Source organism: Myotis myotis, unplaced genomic scaffold (assembly GCF_014108235.1).
Source record: "Myotis myotis isolate mMyoMyo1 unplaced genomic scaffold, mMyoMyo1.p scaffold_m19_p_20, whole genome shotgun sequence".
Classification (NCBI taxonomy): Eukaryota; Metazoa; Chordata; class Mammalia; order Chiroptera; family Vespertilionidae; genus Myotis; species Myotis myotis.
In genome coordinates, this window is record NW_023416325.1 from 16,563,445 (window position 1) to 16,580,475 (window position 17,031).

General features: G+C 38.9%; 1 protein-coding gene across 15 annotated transcripts in view; it reads right to left on the reverse strand.

Moving 5' to 3' along the window:
- Positions 1-17,031, reverse strand: part of HECTD4 (HECT domain E3 ubiquitin protein ligase 4) — a 150,186-nt gene that overhangs the window by 113,606 nt on the left and 19,549 nt on the right. For 13 of the 15 annotated variants that reach the window (XR_004974769.1, XM_036353386.1, XM_036353385.1 and 10 more), the window contains exon 2: positions 2,602-3,119. Coding sequence is in view for 14 of the 15 variants with exons in the window: in XM_036353386.1 (XP_036209279.1) it covers positions 2,602-3,119 (518 nt within the window). In the remaining variant the exon portion in view is untranslated. Of the gene's footprint in view, positions 1-2,601; positions 3,120-5,171; positions 5,266-8,143; positions 8,359-17,031 lie in introns of those variants that run through there. The other 2 variants (XM_036353394.1, XM_036353391.1) reach the window with 2 other exon arrangements.

The following is a 17,031-nucleotide window of genomic DNA, read 5'->3' on the forward strand; positions in this document are numbered from 1 at the left end:
GATCAATGGTTCTTTCATCATTGATGTTTCTGTCTCTCTCTCCCTCTCCTTTCCTCTCTGGAATCAATAAAAATATATTTTTAAAAATTTAAAACAAAAATAAAGACTAGTATTAGACAGGGAGGCCACAGATCTATAATAATAAAAGCATAATATGCTAATTAGGCTGGATGTCCTTCCGGACCACCTTCCGGACAAAGCCAGGGCTGCGAGGGAAGCCCGGGTCCTGGGTGCCAGAGGGAAGCCGTGGCCGGCAGCCGGGGGAAGGAAGGCCTACTCTTGCATGAACTTCGTGCATCGGGCCTCTATTAGAGTATAAAAACACAAGTTGGGAGTCAGGACACATGGCTCTGAAACCTGGCTTTGACTCACTAACTATACCAGGGGTCCTTAAACTTTTTAAATAGGGGGCCAGTTCACTGTCCCTCAGACCGTTGGAGGGCCGGACTATAGTTTAAAAAAAAACTATGAACAAATTCCTATGCACACTGCACATGTCTTATTTTGAAGTAAAAAAACAAAACGGGAACAAATACAATATTTGTATTTGCATGTGGCCCGCAGGCCGTAGTTTGAGGACCCCTGATCTATACCATCTCAGTCCTGTCACCTAACTCCTATGGATTTTTACTGTTTCATCTGTCTAATAGGGCAGGATTCCTCCCTGGGGTGCAGTGAGGTTAAAAAAAATAAAAGGGCAAAAGCACACTGGAACATTTAAAACCAGCCATAAGGTATTATTTACTTGCTAGACTCTCAGATTTTAAGAAAAAATTCCTCCCATGGCTCCTAAGCCACTATATGATCTGCAAACCTCATCTCCTGCTCCTCTCCTTCTACCATTGCCTTCCTGCTACCCTGCTCACTTTGCTGTCCCCTCACTCCCTGAAACACAGAGAGAGCACCAGAGTCATGCCACTGCTGCTCCTCTTGCCTGGAACTCTGTCACTGGATTTGTTGCGTGGCTGACTCTTCCTCATCATACAGGCTCAGTTCAAATGTCACCTTTCCAGCAGTCCTTCCTGGTATCATTAGCTAATGCTGTCCCCACCTCCACTTAGCCATTCTCTATCAAAATAGCCTGAGTTGTTCACTTACAGTGACTATCCCTCTCTGAAATTATCTTACACATGTATTTGTTGCTAGCTGTCTGCCCCTCTCACTCTCATGTAAACCTTGCTAAGAACTTCATAATTCTCCAAGAAGAATTTTCTCACATACTCTTGGGGGGGGGGGGAAGAAGAAGAAAGAAGATTAAGAATAAGAATAAGAATAAGAATAAGAATAAGAATAAGAATAAGAATAAGAAGAAGAAGAAGAGGAAGAAGAAGAGGAAGAGGAAGAAGAAGAAGAGGAAGAGGAAGAAGAAGAAGAAGAGGAAGAAGAAGAAGAGGAAGAAGAAGAAGAAGAGGAAGAAGAAGAAGAAGAAGAGGAAGAAGAAGAGAGAAGAAGAGAGAAGAAGAAGAAGAAGAAGAAGAAGAAGAAGAAGAAGAGAAGAAGAAGAAGAGGAAGAGAAGAAGAATAGGAAGAAGAGGAAGAGGAAGAAGAGAAGAAGAAGAAGAAGAGGAAAAGAAGAGGAAGAAAGAAGAAGAAGAAGAGGAAGAAGAAGAGGAAGAAGAAGAAGAAGAGAAGAAAGAAGAAGAAGAAGAAGAAGAGACGAAGAAGAAGAAGAAGACGAAGAAGAAGCAGAACGAAGAAGAAGAGAACGAAGAAGAAGAAGAACGAAGAAGAAGAAGAAGAACGAAGAATAGAAAGAAGAAGGAGGAGGAGGAGGAGGAGGAGGAGGAGGAGAGAAGAAGAAGAAGAACTCAATCAAAAACATTCTGAAGAAGAGGGACAAATGTGACTAATCTGTCAGACCCCATGGTCTCTAGCCAACTAGCTTAGAGGAAAGCAAGGGTAGTGAACCTTTTTTTTCTCACAAATGTGTGCCAGTGATCATACAGGCTACTGGGCAGGAGAACATAGAAATCTTCTCCCAGAAAAGTAACCCCAAGCACTTTTCCTATTGACAGTGGATCAATAACATCAACTTACACACAAAGAATAGCACACTATTAAATCTTGATATATACAGAGAGATCTTTCAATTAAATGATGGAGGCAAACATCAGGGTCCAAAAATATAATTTGTGACCAAGTCAGTGTGACTGAGTCCAGGTGAGTAAAAACCCACTCGCCTGCTAATGCATTCCTTATAAATACACATAAAAAAAACATTTTTTAAAGCTCCACAAACTTTTAACTGTCCTTCCAGAAGAAACACAGATAGAACACCTTCCACGAACTACCTGCTGGAAAACACTAATCATCTCAGGGGTGAGTAGATAATGGCAAGGGTTGATTCTCCATTTCTAGCTGTTTAAGCTGTTATCATGGTATAGCAGAAAGCAAAAACTTGAACTTGGGTTCCAGCTCAGGTTGCTGGTGCCAAGTTTTGGTGAGAAAGCATCTTATGTACTGTCAAGGCCATGAAATTCAATACTGAAGACAGAGAAGGACTTCTGAATGCTAAGACTCTGATTGCCCTCTGATTCACTCCCCCACCCCAGGCAGCGCAGCAGTCACAAGGTCACCAAGTGGTCCATCTGATTTCCTTACCTGGCACATGCCAAAGCCACCAGGGCGGCAGCAGCATTTTCTTTTTGCTTATGAGGGATGTGTCGATCTGTGTCAGAAGTTTCCTCTAGCCAAGAGCACAGCAAAGTTTCAATTCCATTGAGACAGTCAGCAGGCTCCTTGGTCAAGCTCAAAGGCTGGCAGTCGCGAAGGCAGTTCAATAGCACCTCAGCAGTAATGTTACAGAGAGAGGGGTCTGTTCTACTCTGAGACTGAATAAGGGGGAAGACCAGCAGGAGCCCCATCCGGGATGTGAAGGGAGCTTGCTCGGGTTGCTGCAACAAGCCCTGGCGTTTGAGCAGGGCCAATGTTTCTTCATCACCCGAACTTTCCCTTTCATGCTGTTCTTCCAAGGCCAGCTGGCGCTGGGCATTCCACAGTCCTCGCAAGGCATTCAGGCGGTATTCCAGCAGGCGGGCATAGGCATTGCTCTGATTCCCACAGACAGAGCGCAAACGTTCTGCTAATTCCATCGGGTTCTTGGTCTCAAATGTTAAAATCTAAAAAAAGAAACAATAGAGAAACAGTTATGTACTGCTTTCATCATTGCTTTCATCTATGGATTGGTTGCCTCCCATCTGTGCCCTGACCAGGGATCAAACCTGCAATCTGAGTATATGCCCTGACCAGGAATGGAACCTGCAACCTTACTGTACAGATGATACCCAACCACCCAGCTAGAGCCATGCAAATAATGATTAAATGTTCTTCACCATCAAGTCATACAAAATTATTTCCCTACCTTTTATCAAGATTCATCAAACACAAATTACCCTTTTGGTTATTTTTCACCTGGCAATTGATAAAATAACACAAGTTCCTTAAAAAATTATCACTTTTCAAGGGCAATCATATACCTTGAAGCTATAATCATATCCAAGTAAATTAGATTGCCCTTTTTTCCTTTTTTTTAAAAAAAAATATTTTTATTGATTTCAGGGAGGAAGTGAGAGGGAGAGAGAGATAGAAACATCAATGATGACAGAGGACCATTGATCGGCTGCCTCCTGCATGCCCCACACTGGGGATCAAGCCCACAACCCAGGCATGTGCCCTGACCTGGAATCGATCCAAGGTTAACACTCAACCCACTGAGTCACACCAAATGGGCCCTTTTTTCTTTTTTCAAAAAATCAGCAATCAGCTTCCACCATGATGATCAACAACCAAAGATTGAGATATATTTGAGTGATGGGAAAAAAAAAAATCACAACTTTAAATTTTATTACCTTCCCAGTTATGAACATCTAAGCAAATACGAAATGTTGTTGCACCCTAGCCAGCTTGGCTCAGTAGATAAAGTGTCACCCTGCAGACTGAAGGGTCCCAGGTTCGATTCCGGCCAAGGGCACATGCCTGGGTTGTGGGCTCGATCCCCAGTGGGGGCATGCAGGAGGCAGCCGATCAATGGTTCTCTCTCATCATTGATGTTTCTATCTCTCTCTCTCCTTCTCCCTTCCTCTCTGACATCAATAAAGAAGTATATTTTTAAAAAAAGAAATGTTGCATTTTTTAAAAAGCTTTCCAACATTGATTATGTGATTTTCATCCAATACAACTCTTTGATATAAAATTTATGTGCTCCATATACATTTTTACTTAAGGTACACTGACATTCTACTTATGTTATATGAAGCAACTACTAAAAAATTCAATACAGGCTTTTATTAGACTCAAGAATCAAAGCACATTAAAAAATACACAGTAACTACAAAAAATAATAATCTTGGCAAATTTCTTAAATCTGAGAGGATATTCTTATATTTTAGTAAGTAACATTACTCCTAGGAATTTCTCACAATGATACATTTAAAGAAAAATATAAATGCAAGAATGTTTACTGTAGCATTACTTCTAACAAATTATAATAGGAAAACATTTAAAGTGTAACACAGGTGGAATACTAATAGCCACAAGCAACATTATTTCAAAGGATAATTAACTATATGATATTATGTGACAACGGATAAAACATATGATCCAAATTTTCTAAGAAAAAAGATTAAAAGGAGACACATGAAAACATTTTTAAAAAGTAAAAATAAATAAAAAATAAAAAGAATCAAAGAACAACTTGGTAACATTAAACCTGGCTATTCATTTTTTTTTTTATCAATCTCAAACATAAGTGCTTCTGAAATGTGATATTTCCTTGTTCATAAAATAATGTGTATGACAGAAACCATAGCTAACTTCAAATATTAAGAGTAGCTAAAAAAAACTATATAATATACTTCTGCATTTTTCTGATGGTTCTATTTTTATAAGTACTTCAGCTTATTTTTAGCATTCCACCTGAAAGACATTCTGAAACAATATGAGATATAATATAATTAACCAAATATTATGTAATACACACACTTAAGTGACTGTTATGTGTATTGATTTAGCAGTACCTAACACACACTCAATACTTTCAGAAATCCATTAGACTTCTCAGCAATTCAATGGCCCTTTTAGAACACTAAGAACTGTCCACTATGCTGCCATTTTTTAAGAATTTCTAAAGTTTGAAGGTCATGGCCTAAAATCATTTTATAAGGACATCATACCTTAGGGTTTTAGTAAGTCAGCTCTGGAGGATCTATTCTGGTCCTTATGAATATTAAATGATTTGTTCTCATATAAAACCACTGCCCTCAGTAACTGCTCTTGACCAAGAAGATAAAATACCAAAATGTCATCAGAAAATTAATATTCTTTTCTTTAAAAGGAAGAAGAGTTATTTAAGAAAAAGGGAAGATCCCTGTCACCCTTCATCAGAAGGAAGGGTCACTTTGGAGATAATGCTCAAGTCACCCCAATTAAGGAAATAACTTTCAAAGTAACTCATACCCTCACTGTAATTTTATCATACATGACATGTTCTTAAGCTAAAACAACAACAATCACATGGAGAGCTAATAAAAGGTAGGCAAAAATATTCTTTCCCAACCAAATCTGAGATATAAGAAGAGCAGAGATAAAATTCCCCAATAAGGTTAAGTAAAAAGCTAAAAGATATATTAAGCCTACTTCTGAGAGAAATAGAAAGTAATCCCATTTCTAAAAATTTACCCTAAAAAAGGAGACATATATACTACTATTTGTAATACTTTAAATGAGAAAATAAAAATAAATAAATAAATAAAATAAAAATTTACCCTAAAGAAATGTTAGAGAAATAAAAAATGTACAAAGATGTTCATTGCAGTCTTATTATAGTGGAAAAAGTAGAAGCAATCTCAACGTCTAAAGGAGAAGTGTTTGATTAAATTATATGCAACACAATGGAATATTATGCAATAATGAAAAATTTAGCCATACAGCAGCAATAAAAAGCAGTATAAAACTGTATATGCCCTATAATAGGACTATGTAAAACACACTTGTTCAAGTTTGAAATGTCACTGGTAATTATGGTAATAGAATCATGGCGGTGGGGTTCTCTATTTAAAAAAAAAAAAAAAAGAAATAATAGTGATAAGTTAAATAGTTTATATTTTTAAAAATCAGTCATGGCCCAGGCCTGGCTGGGTAGCTCTGTTGTTGAGAGCATTGTCCCATAATACCCAGGTTGTAGGTTTAATCCCCGGTCAGGGCACATACAAGAATCTACCAATAAATGCATAAAAAACTGGAACAACAAATCGATGTTTCTCTTTCTTTCTTCTTTCTCAAATCAATTTTCTAAAAAGCAGTCATAACTAGAGCTGATGTTTTTCACAAGCAAACACTATCTTTAAATAACTGGTAATCAGATGGTGCTACAATAGATATATTTACAGTTTGGGGGACATATCTGACAAAGTATAATCACAAGTACCAAAGAAAATGGTACTTGAATCACTATTTTAAAATATTTTTTTTATTGATTTCATAGAGGAAGAAAGAGAGAGTCAGAAACATCAACGATGAGAGAATCATTGATCAGCTGCCTCCTGTATGTCCCCTACTGGGGATCTAGCCCGAAACCCAGGCATGTGCCCTTGACCGGAATCAAACCCGGGACCCTTCAGTCAGCAGGCTAACACTCTATCCACGGTCACAAACCAGATAGGGCACTTAAATCAATCACTTCTTAGTTCCACCTGTTGTACTTTGGAAGCAGTTTATCTCAACACAGGATTGATTATATTCCTGATTAGAAGAAAAGGCTGGGTAGTGGGTGGGATGGGGAAGACCACCATAAATGGTGGGAACTATCAATGAAAAATAAAACCTCTTACTCTCCAAGAATAAATGATATTTAAAACTCAGGCCCTAGATCAGGGGTGGGCAAACTTTTTGACTCGAGGGCCACAATGGGTTCTTAAACTGGACCGGAGGGCCGGAACAAAAGCATGGATGGAGTGTTTGTGTGAACTAATATAAATTCAAAGTAAACATCATTACATAAAAGGGTACGGTCTTTTTTTTCAATAGTTTTATTCATTTCAAACGGGCCGGATCCGGCCCGCGGGCCGTAGTTTGCCCACGGCTGCCCTAGACAGTTTGGCTTGGTGGATAGAGCGTTGACCTCTGTACTGAAGAGTCCCGGGTTCGATTCCGGCCAAGGGCATACTTCCTCAGGTTGCAGGCTCGATTCCCAGTAGGGGGCGTGTAGGAGGCAGCCAATCAATGATTCTCTCTCATTGATGTTTCCATCTCTCTCTCCCTCTCCCTTCCTCTCTGAAATCAATAAAAATATATTTAAATAAATAAATCTCAGGATCACTCAGGCTCCAAATAGATGAATTATATTACTATACTACCTAGTATGGTACATTAACCCATTCAATTAATTATATGAACCTATCAGCATAAAAGGCATTTACACCTGGATTATTTCAAAGCAGACCAACTGGTCAGACTTGCAACCTCAACACAAAACTTTCCAATAAAGGATATAGAATAACAAAACCCTCTCAAACATTGGAGTGAATTTTTAAACCCTTCTATAGCTTTTCCTAACATTTTTCACATTATATAGATGGCAATCATGGCCAAATTGAATTGCATATGGTAGTTCAAAGAAAATCAGAAAGATCTCATGCGAACCAAGTAAAATCAATTGTGAGTGGAAGGATAGAATTCTCTCTCTGATATGAAAGCCTATATCAAGAGTGGATCACTTATCAATTAAATTAGACCCTGGAGTTATATGACCTTATCCAAGCTTGGAAATATATGTTCATTCACATTCTCTTTCAACAACTTTTTAAAAAGGGTCTTTAACTTAACTGATAACCAGAATTAAGTTTCACCCTTTAATTCATAAGTTTAAGCCCATAGTTTGGTGCCAAAACTAGAAATAGACCCTGATTTGTCACAGATTATTTGGCTTAGCTCTGTCAAACTTTCTCCAAGAAATGGTGATTTTTCCCAGACCTTCCTATAACTGCTATTGATAGCAGGATTGTTAGAACTGTAAGGATTCAACATATAAGAAATCACTATTCAAACTTTTGCATGAAAGTTCCATCTTGTCCTGGCCCTTGCCTAACTTTCATCTTTTGTCAGTCTAAATCCTACTAATCTTTCAAAACGCAGCTCTGCCACCTACTTTGAGAAACTCTGATTTCTTCTTTCTCCCTCTTCCTCTTTCCAGAATTAGCTTCTCCATGTTTCCATAGTATCCAGCACATACCTCTATCAGCAGATCAGCCACAAACTATGGGGAAAAAATGTCTGCTGTTTTTAATAAATGATGTGCATTAAGGAAATGTAGAGAGTAATGTTCAAAATGGCTCTTGAAAGTTGATCCAAGGCATCAAAATCTCTTCTCGTTATCAAGTAATTTTTTCACCAACGTTATTCACGGCAGAACCAATACAGATCATCTTCCTATGTTTATAATTAACAGATAAAATTTGGAGAAAGATGTAGAATGAACTCCCCAAAATGGTTTTAATACTATTATAAATGTTATTAGGAGAATTTAAAGAAAAAAGATATTTCCAAAAAACTAACTTTATCTGTTAATTACTTGAGTTACATAATTTAACATAAAGACTACCATGGTGTGATATATTCAAATACTTAGCATAAACATGTTTTAGTAAGAAAATCACTGTTGACCGTTTTTAAATAAAAATGTAAAAAATTAAAGAAATTATACAAGTCCGATATGTATAAACCACACTCTACTATAATGGTGTTTATTTACAGTGTGCCCCTCTCTTTTAACTGTGAGTCCTGAAAGGGGAAAAACATATCTTATTCATATTTGTATCAGCAGAGCTTAGCATAGAGTCTGGCCACATAAATGTTTGATAAATTAATGAGAAGATACATTCCAAGAATAATTATCTTAGGACGTACAGCTGGTTCCCACTGTATATCTGAATAACACTCCCTCACTTGGATTGATTATACTTCTGCATTCTGGAGCAATGGAGAAATACTATTCTCTTCCACATAAAAGCCTTTTAATTCCATGAAGAAAACACATGCGATAGAAGAAGGGGACACCAGAAAATGAGTTAGGGCAGTTGTTCTCAGCCTGGCTGAATATTAGAATTGCTTTGAGAGCTTTTTCATAATACTAATGGGGCCTGGGAGGATGAGTGAAAAGGAGGAGGGTTTAAGAAGTACAAATCACCTGTTATAACAACAGTCATGGGGGTGTAACATACGCACAGGGAATATAGTTCAATGATATAGTAATAACTATGTAGGATGTCAAATGGATACGGGACTTAGGGTGAGCCTTCATGGGTCTATAAATGTTTAATCACTATGTCGTACACCCTAAACTAATGCAATACTGTATGTCAATTGTAATAAAAAACAACAAACAGTACTAACTGAGTGGGCCCCCTCCTCGTTTGATTATCTGGGGAAGGGAGACTTTTCTTTCTTTCTTTCTTTCTTTTTTTTAACTCCAGAGGTGAAAGCAGTGTGCAGCCACGATTGCAAACCACTAAGTTAGCCCAGCCTCTGCAAATAACTGTTCCCCGTAGACATTTTACTTAAATCCTCTGTCTGTATTTCTACATCTGTAAAATGAGGGTAACACCTGTTTCTATTTTACATCATTGTTAAGATCAAAGGAAATAGTGCACAAGGAGTGCTCTGAAAAAGTGGAAACCGCTAAACGATTGTTAGAACATTACAGATACTTCCTTATTTTAGAGCGATTACCACCAAGAAAGGAATTTTTCTGGATAACCCTACAAGAAGGAAGACTTGACTAGATAAAAGATGAAGGGCTGGGGGTGCGGTAAAGGAGATTTGAATTTAACACATGCTTCTTTTGAGCCAACACTGTTTAAAAGATGCTAATGCAATCTTAAAATGCATTAGTAGAATTCCAGTGCCTGTAGCAAGGGAGGTAATAATCCCATTTATATTCTGCAATGGTCAAACTATAATAGTTTGAACTGGAATATCCCGTTCAGTCCAGAGTGTGTGCAGGAGAGGATGATTTGACTAGCCTGTAATCGTGTCACATTAGGAACGGTTAAGAAACTGAGGATGTGTGGCCCAGAAAGGAGATGAGTGGGAAGAGGGACTGCCTTCATAAGACTGAAGGGCTGCTACGGGGAAAAGGATGACATTATTGCTCCAGAAGAAGCAGAAATAGGACATTACTGGGTTGCACAGCACAATAGGGAACTTAGATGAAAATTCAGTATTTATCAGAATTCCTGGATGTATTTACTTAAAAAAAAGTAAAAAAGATTCTTGATGCCTGGCTGGCTTGGCTCAGTGGTTGAGCATCAACCTATGAACCAGGAGGTCATAGTTTGATTCCTGGTCAGGGCACATGCCTGGGTTGTGGGCTCGATCTCCAGTGTGGGGCATGCAGGAGGCAGCCAATCAATGATTCTCTGTCATCATTGATGTTTCTATTTCTCTCTCCCTCTCTCTTCCTGTCTAAAAACAATAAAAATATTTATTTTAAAAAACAACAAAGAAAAGAAAAACAAAATTTAGGATAGTGGTTTCTTACATGGAGAGAAGGGTTAAATTATAGAACACACAGAGGGCTTTAAAGGTACTGGTTAAGCCCTGGCTGGTTTGGCTCAGTGGATAGAGCATCAGCCTGCGGACTGAAGGGTCCAAGGTTCGATTCCGGCCGAAGGCATGTACCTTAGTTGCGGGCACATACCCAGTAGGGAGTGTGCAGGAGGCAGCTGATTGATGTTTATCTCCCATCGATGTTTCTAACTCTCTATCCCTCTCCCTTCCTCTCTGTAAAAAAATCAATAAAATATATTTAAAAAAAAAAAAGGTACTGGTTAAGAATCCATTTATTTCTTAACTGGGTGATGGGATCACAGATTATGTATACAGGGTGTCCCAAAAAACATATACACACTTTAACAGCTGGTAGCTCAATTCTGAAAATGAAATGTATTTTAATAATTACTTTATAATTATTCAAAAGATATACCTTATATATACCATATATATATACCTTATATATATATGTTTGAATATATTATATATTAGTAAAAAATGTTGCAATTCCTATTATTATTCCAGCCCTATAAAGCAGATCAAGATCATTATCTCCAGTGTTGACTAGCACTTAGTGGTTTCTCTAGAGATGGCATCACTGTAAAATGAAAGTATTACCAGTATAAGGTATGAATAGCCCAAGGGCTTCTTATTTTTAGGAACAGCGTGAGCTGATGCACAAGCTTAGCTCTCAATGATGCTATAGTTGCATCTGCCTCTGGAAGGAGCTGTTGGTTGTCTAGGGAGACTAAGGTCTAGGTAGAGACTCTTAAAGGCGGCAGGGGAAGGAGGGTGGACAGAGATTGCCTCCCAGAGGATGTAACATTTGGTTGTCACAAGTATAGAGGTGCTACTGGTAAAGGTCAGGGATGCCATGAAACATCCTCAATGCAGAGGAAGCCCTCACAACCTAAATCACCTGGCTGATATTGAGAAACCCTGTCTGTGTAACCACTTGGAGAGCATTCAGGAAGCCCATCTGACTTTAATTGTGATGACCCAATCTCCCATACGGATAGAGGGAGCCCTAGTTTGCAAAGTTTGTTGATCCTCAGAATTGTGCACAGAAGGGAGTCTAATTATATGCTCAATTAAAATATAAGGTTTTTCTTCTTTTTTTTTTTAACCCTCACCCAGAAATATTTTTCCATTGAGTGGAAGAAAGAGGAAAAGACAGAGAGAAATATAAATATAAGAGAAACACATCAATTGGTTGCCTCCTGCATGAGCCCCGATCAGGGCCCAGGTCATGGAGGAGCCTGCAACCAAGGTACGTGCCCTTGACCTGAATCGAACCCGGGGCCCTTTGGTCCATAGGCCGACGCTCTATCCACTGAGCCAAACCGGCTAGGGCTAGAATACAAGCTTTAGCCCTGACTGGTTTGGCTCAGTGGATAGGGATTCGGCCTGCGCACTGAAAGGTCCCAGGTTCGATCCCAGTCAAAGGCATGTACATTGGTTGTGGGCACATCCCCGGTGGGGGGTGTGCAGGAGGCAGCTGATCGATGTTTCTCTCTCATTGATGTTTCTAACTCTCTATCCCTCTCCCTTCCTCTCTGTAAAAAATCAATAAAATATATATTTTTAAAAAATAGAATAGTTTTATGGATAAGTATTACGTGAAAGAAGGCTTCTGATAGATTGTAATCTCCTTAAAAGTGCAGACTGATTCTTCTTTATATCTTCTGCACTGAAAATCTCAGTATGCTTTGAATCGCTGCTCCTGAAAAAAGACACGAGCACAGCACCTGGCATATAGTGAGCACTCATAACTTCAGTTACTATTACTTAAAAAAAATCTTTTTCAAATTCAAATTCTAGCAATATAGCTTACAACTTTGTCTATTTTCCCCCTAAGGCAGTGGTTCTCAACCTTGGCTGCACATTAGAGTCACCTGGGAATCTTTTTAAAATCCTGATTTCTGGGCCTCATCCTCCGGAAATTCTGTTTTTTGTTATGGGGTGGGGCCACAACATTAGTAACAAAGAAACAGAATTTCTGGAGGATGAGACCCAGTAATCAGGATTTTAAAAAATTTCCCACGTGATTCTAATGTGCAGCCAAGGTTGAGAACCACTGCCCTAAGGTATCACAAGCATCAGAAAATCTGACACAAAATAGATGCTCAATAAATATTTATGAATGAGTGAGTGACTAAAAATGCTACCCCACAGTGCACTTACATGCCTCCCCCCAAAAAACAAAACAACAGAAAGCAATAGGCACAATGAAGCACCACGTCCAAAAGCACCCCCAGATCAGCACAACTTCTGCCTGAGACTCCCAACCTCACCTTCTAGACAACATACACAAGAAAGCTGAAATCAGTATCATTCACACACTGATGATAAGGTCGGTGCATTAGTTCTAAACCCACGGCTGGTAACTGTTTGGCTGGACATGAATATGCACCCAGTGACTATTCAATAAAAATTACTGATCACCGTGGCTGACCCCTAACCACATCTAAGAAACATGAGAAATGCTGCATCTTTCACGCCACTGAATCTTGCCCTTCTCATCAATTCCTATTCACAGCTGTGCCTGACTAATTAAAACTGCCTGGAAACCTCGTCTATCACTTTACTGGTTATTTCTTCTACTTAATCAAGATTCCACTTTAGAATTCAAATCCATCTGTCTCCCTCAGTCTTCAAAGAACGAATGTTCGGAAAAACTAACCAACTAGCTAAAATTAAATGTACCTTTTCTAGCTAAGACTTAATATGTTGTTGGAGACTGGGAACAAGGAGTGTAACGATGAATCACTAAAAAGAAGATAACATAAAGCTTAACCATGTTAAATATTTAGATATTCAACTCCCACCTTAGAAATCAGGGACAAATCCAGAAATTATTGGCTAAAATGGGTTTATATCGAAAGGCAAAACTTTCTGATTAAATTAACACATGTCAAATATTGCTCACCCAAAGTAATTACACATGACTATCAACTCTAAAGTTTTACTCATCCATTTGTTTCCCTCTCATTTAAACATGAGAAACCTAAATTGGCTCATAACCTATAGCTTCATCTTCAATATCTGAAAAATATAGCATTCATTGCTGAGCTATAGGTCCTGTCTCATGAAAAAAACGAAAAAACAAAAAACCTCTGTCCAAAAAACAAATTCCAAAACTAGCTTAACTCAAGAGTTTCAAAAGAGCTCAACATACTACAGGCACACAGGTGCTAACAGAAAGCACAGGAGACTGGAAATAAATCTGGCAGTAGATCTCTGAACTGTCTCGAGTTTTTCCTACTGCATACAAAAATTTTATATTAAGGAAAAAATCAAGAACAACACAAAAAAAATAAGCAAGCCTCTAAACCTTATCTATAAGCACAAACAAAAACTAATCAAGCAATAAAAGCAACCTTAATAATATAATAAACACAAAGATAAATAGCAAAATAAGCAATTTGAGGACAATAAAGTATTTTACAAAAGAAAATTATTGACTATATATTAATAACATTATAACATTTGTCTACAGAAAGTGGAAGTAATTTCATGAAAAAAGTACAAATAATTTCTATTTTTCTTTTCTTTTTTAAAATTTTCTCCAGAGAACATGTACGACTTTTGTAAGAAGTTATTTTAGAAAGAATAGAAAGCAAATAGTCTTTCCTACAGGCTCTAACGCACACAGGAAGCCTGGTAGTGAGGGAGCTACATTTACCAAATGTTGATGTGCCAGAAACTATGCTGAAGCTTCCATTTCCATTTTCCTTAATCTTGAAAATCAGAGCATAAGGTAGGTAAGTAGCAGTGTTGTGCTCATCCTTCCTATATAATAAAAGCCTAATATGCAAATCGACCGAACGGTGGAACAACCAGCAGAACCACTGGTCACTATGCAGTACACTGACCACCAGGGGGCAGACGCTCAATGCAGGACATGCCCCCAGCCCACAGGCCCCAGGCCAGCCAAGGCAGGTGCCAGCGGGGGCCCCCCAATCGCCCTCACCAGTTGCCCTGCAGAGGGAGGCAACCAGCGGCGATGGCAGGGGCAGGACCAGCAAGCTGGCAGCACCAGGGCAGCCAAGGCGGGTGCCAGCGGGGGCCCCCCGATCACCCCGCCGGTCGGCCTGCAGATTAGCCCTGATCGCCAGCCAGGTCTAGGGACCCCACAGGTGCACAAATTCGTGCACCAAGCCTCTAGTACTTCAATAAAGCTGAAAAAAAAAATCTCTGATGAAAAATGAGTTAGCGTTGGAAGTAGTTCCTTTTGAAAAATGAAACTCCAGTATTGGGAATAGCCTAGTGATTCAAATACAAATCATGTAAAATGAATTTACCTGCACGTCAGTTACCTACCATTAACCACCGGCTATTAGGAATAACATTGGCCCCCTCATGGACAGAACTTGGAGCTATGATTCACAAACGTCCTTCTGTTCCACTATAGCTGAGAAACAGCACCTCTCCCCAGTCACTGTGCTCTCCCAATGCAGCAATGCGCAGGGTAGAAGGAGAGGGGGCCCGAGGCAGGTGTTAGGAACTGCTAATTTAGAACATAAGGACAGTATGTTGGCCCCAGCTGTGTTTGCTCTCATGCCAATTGTTTGCCATATGAACTATAAACACATTCCATTTAAATGGATGACGTGTAACAGGACAATACACAGAACTCCCTGCTTGAGCTTTTACAGGCTGTTGACCTCATTGGTTCTGCCAACTCCCTGTCCCAGTTGATTATAATCCTCTGGGCAGAAATAGTTGACTTCTTTTTTTTTAAATATATTTTTATTGATTTCAAAGAGGAAGGGAGAGGAAGAGAGAGATAGAAACATCAATGATGAGAGTGAATCATTGATCATCTGCCTCCTGCACATCACCTACTGGGGATTGAGCCCAAAACCCTGGCATGTGCCCTTGACCGGAATCCTTCATCCCAGTATCTTCAATCCGCAGGCCAACACTTTATCCATTAAGCCAAAACGGCTAGGGCAAAATAGTTCACTTCTTAGCTGAGACAGACCATGGCGATAAAAAAGTAAAGCCCAGTGAACATAAAGGTTGAATGTTTTTAAAGGCTAAGCATTCAAACTGCAGGTGGAAAAACTTTATTTATTCAAGTCACTACAACACAGAGAAAAGTTCTGATTGCTTTGATATTAAGAAATAAACTAGATTAACACAAGAAGTGTTCTACCAAGGGATGCATTAAGAGGACTATATATTTTATCTGGATGAGCATAATTAATCTTTCTATTTTTGAGAGTAACCTCTAAAGCAAGAGTTAGAGAATGGATTAATATTATAGTTCAGAAAAATAAGCTTCATTATGTAGACTCTAGGATGTCCTGGAAATATGCTTTTATGATTATTCTGAAAGTTGTATCACACAAAACTGTGGACCAAAAACTTACAGTCACTAAAATGTTAGGTAGAGCATAATCCTATCTTTGAAAAGGGCTTTTTTCTCTATCTTGCAGATCTAAAAGATCTTGAACCCAGCTTTCTGTGTAAATGCATCAAGTAGGCAGCCCTTGCTCACCACCCCTGATTTGCTTTATTTGTGTTTACAAAGAATTCCAATCTCTCACTTCTAAAGTAATATAAGCTTACTATAAGAGCAGAAGTTGAAGGGGCAGGGCTCAACATCAGCTCTGACACACTATCACCTCTCGCCAAATATGCCAGGTAGGGTGTGTTCAGAGTCTGCCAGGATGAAGATAAGGGGGCACAGCTGGCCCTCAGAATTCAGCTCAACATCACGAAGGCCTTCTCTAGATAACCAATTTAATCATCTTTTAATAGTAAAAACCTAGGTGAGTGTTTTAGGAAAGAGGACTACAGAGACAACTCTTGAGATTTCTAGATCTGTCTATAAACCATTCATAGTGGCTGGGCAGATTCAAATGAATCTCATTGTTTAATAAACAGAAATTTCATTTCCAGGCAAGAGGGTAAAAGTGAAAGGTTTTAATTTAGTGTATTTAGTTGTTTCACCCCTCCCCCACCCGGTTAATAAGTCACAGATAAGTCACAGAAAATCATCACAGCATTTTTACATATTTTTACTTTACGTTGCCTGACTTAAATTGTGCCAACGCAAGAAATGTTTCATTACCAAGGACATCATATGTACCTACTTAGTAACATAGCTTAACAGATAAACTACTGTTCAGTGTGTTTAAGAGACAAAAATTCAAAGCTATGCTATGTCAATCACTTATCTTTTTATTCCTCTGATTTCCTAGTCTTTAAAACAAAAACAGAATGACCCATACCTAGATACCTCTCAGAAATGTGAATAAAGAAGGTACATGCCTAGCGTGCCCATTCTCTCTCATATGCTGGTGTTTTCGTTCAATTTACAAATATTCAGTAAACAGTCCTAACTGGTTTGGTTCAGTGGATAGCGTTGGCCTGTGGACCGCAGCGTCCCGGTTCAATTCTGGCCAAAGGCACATGCCCGGGTTGCGGGCTTGGTCCCAATAGGGGGGGCATGCAGGAGGCAGCCAATCCATGATT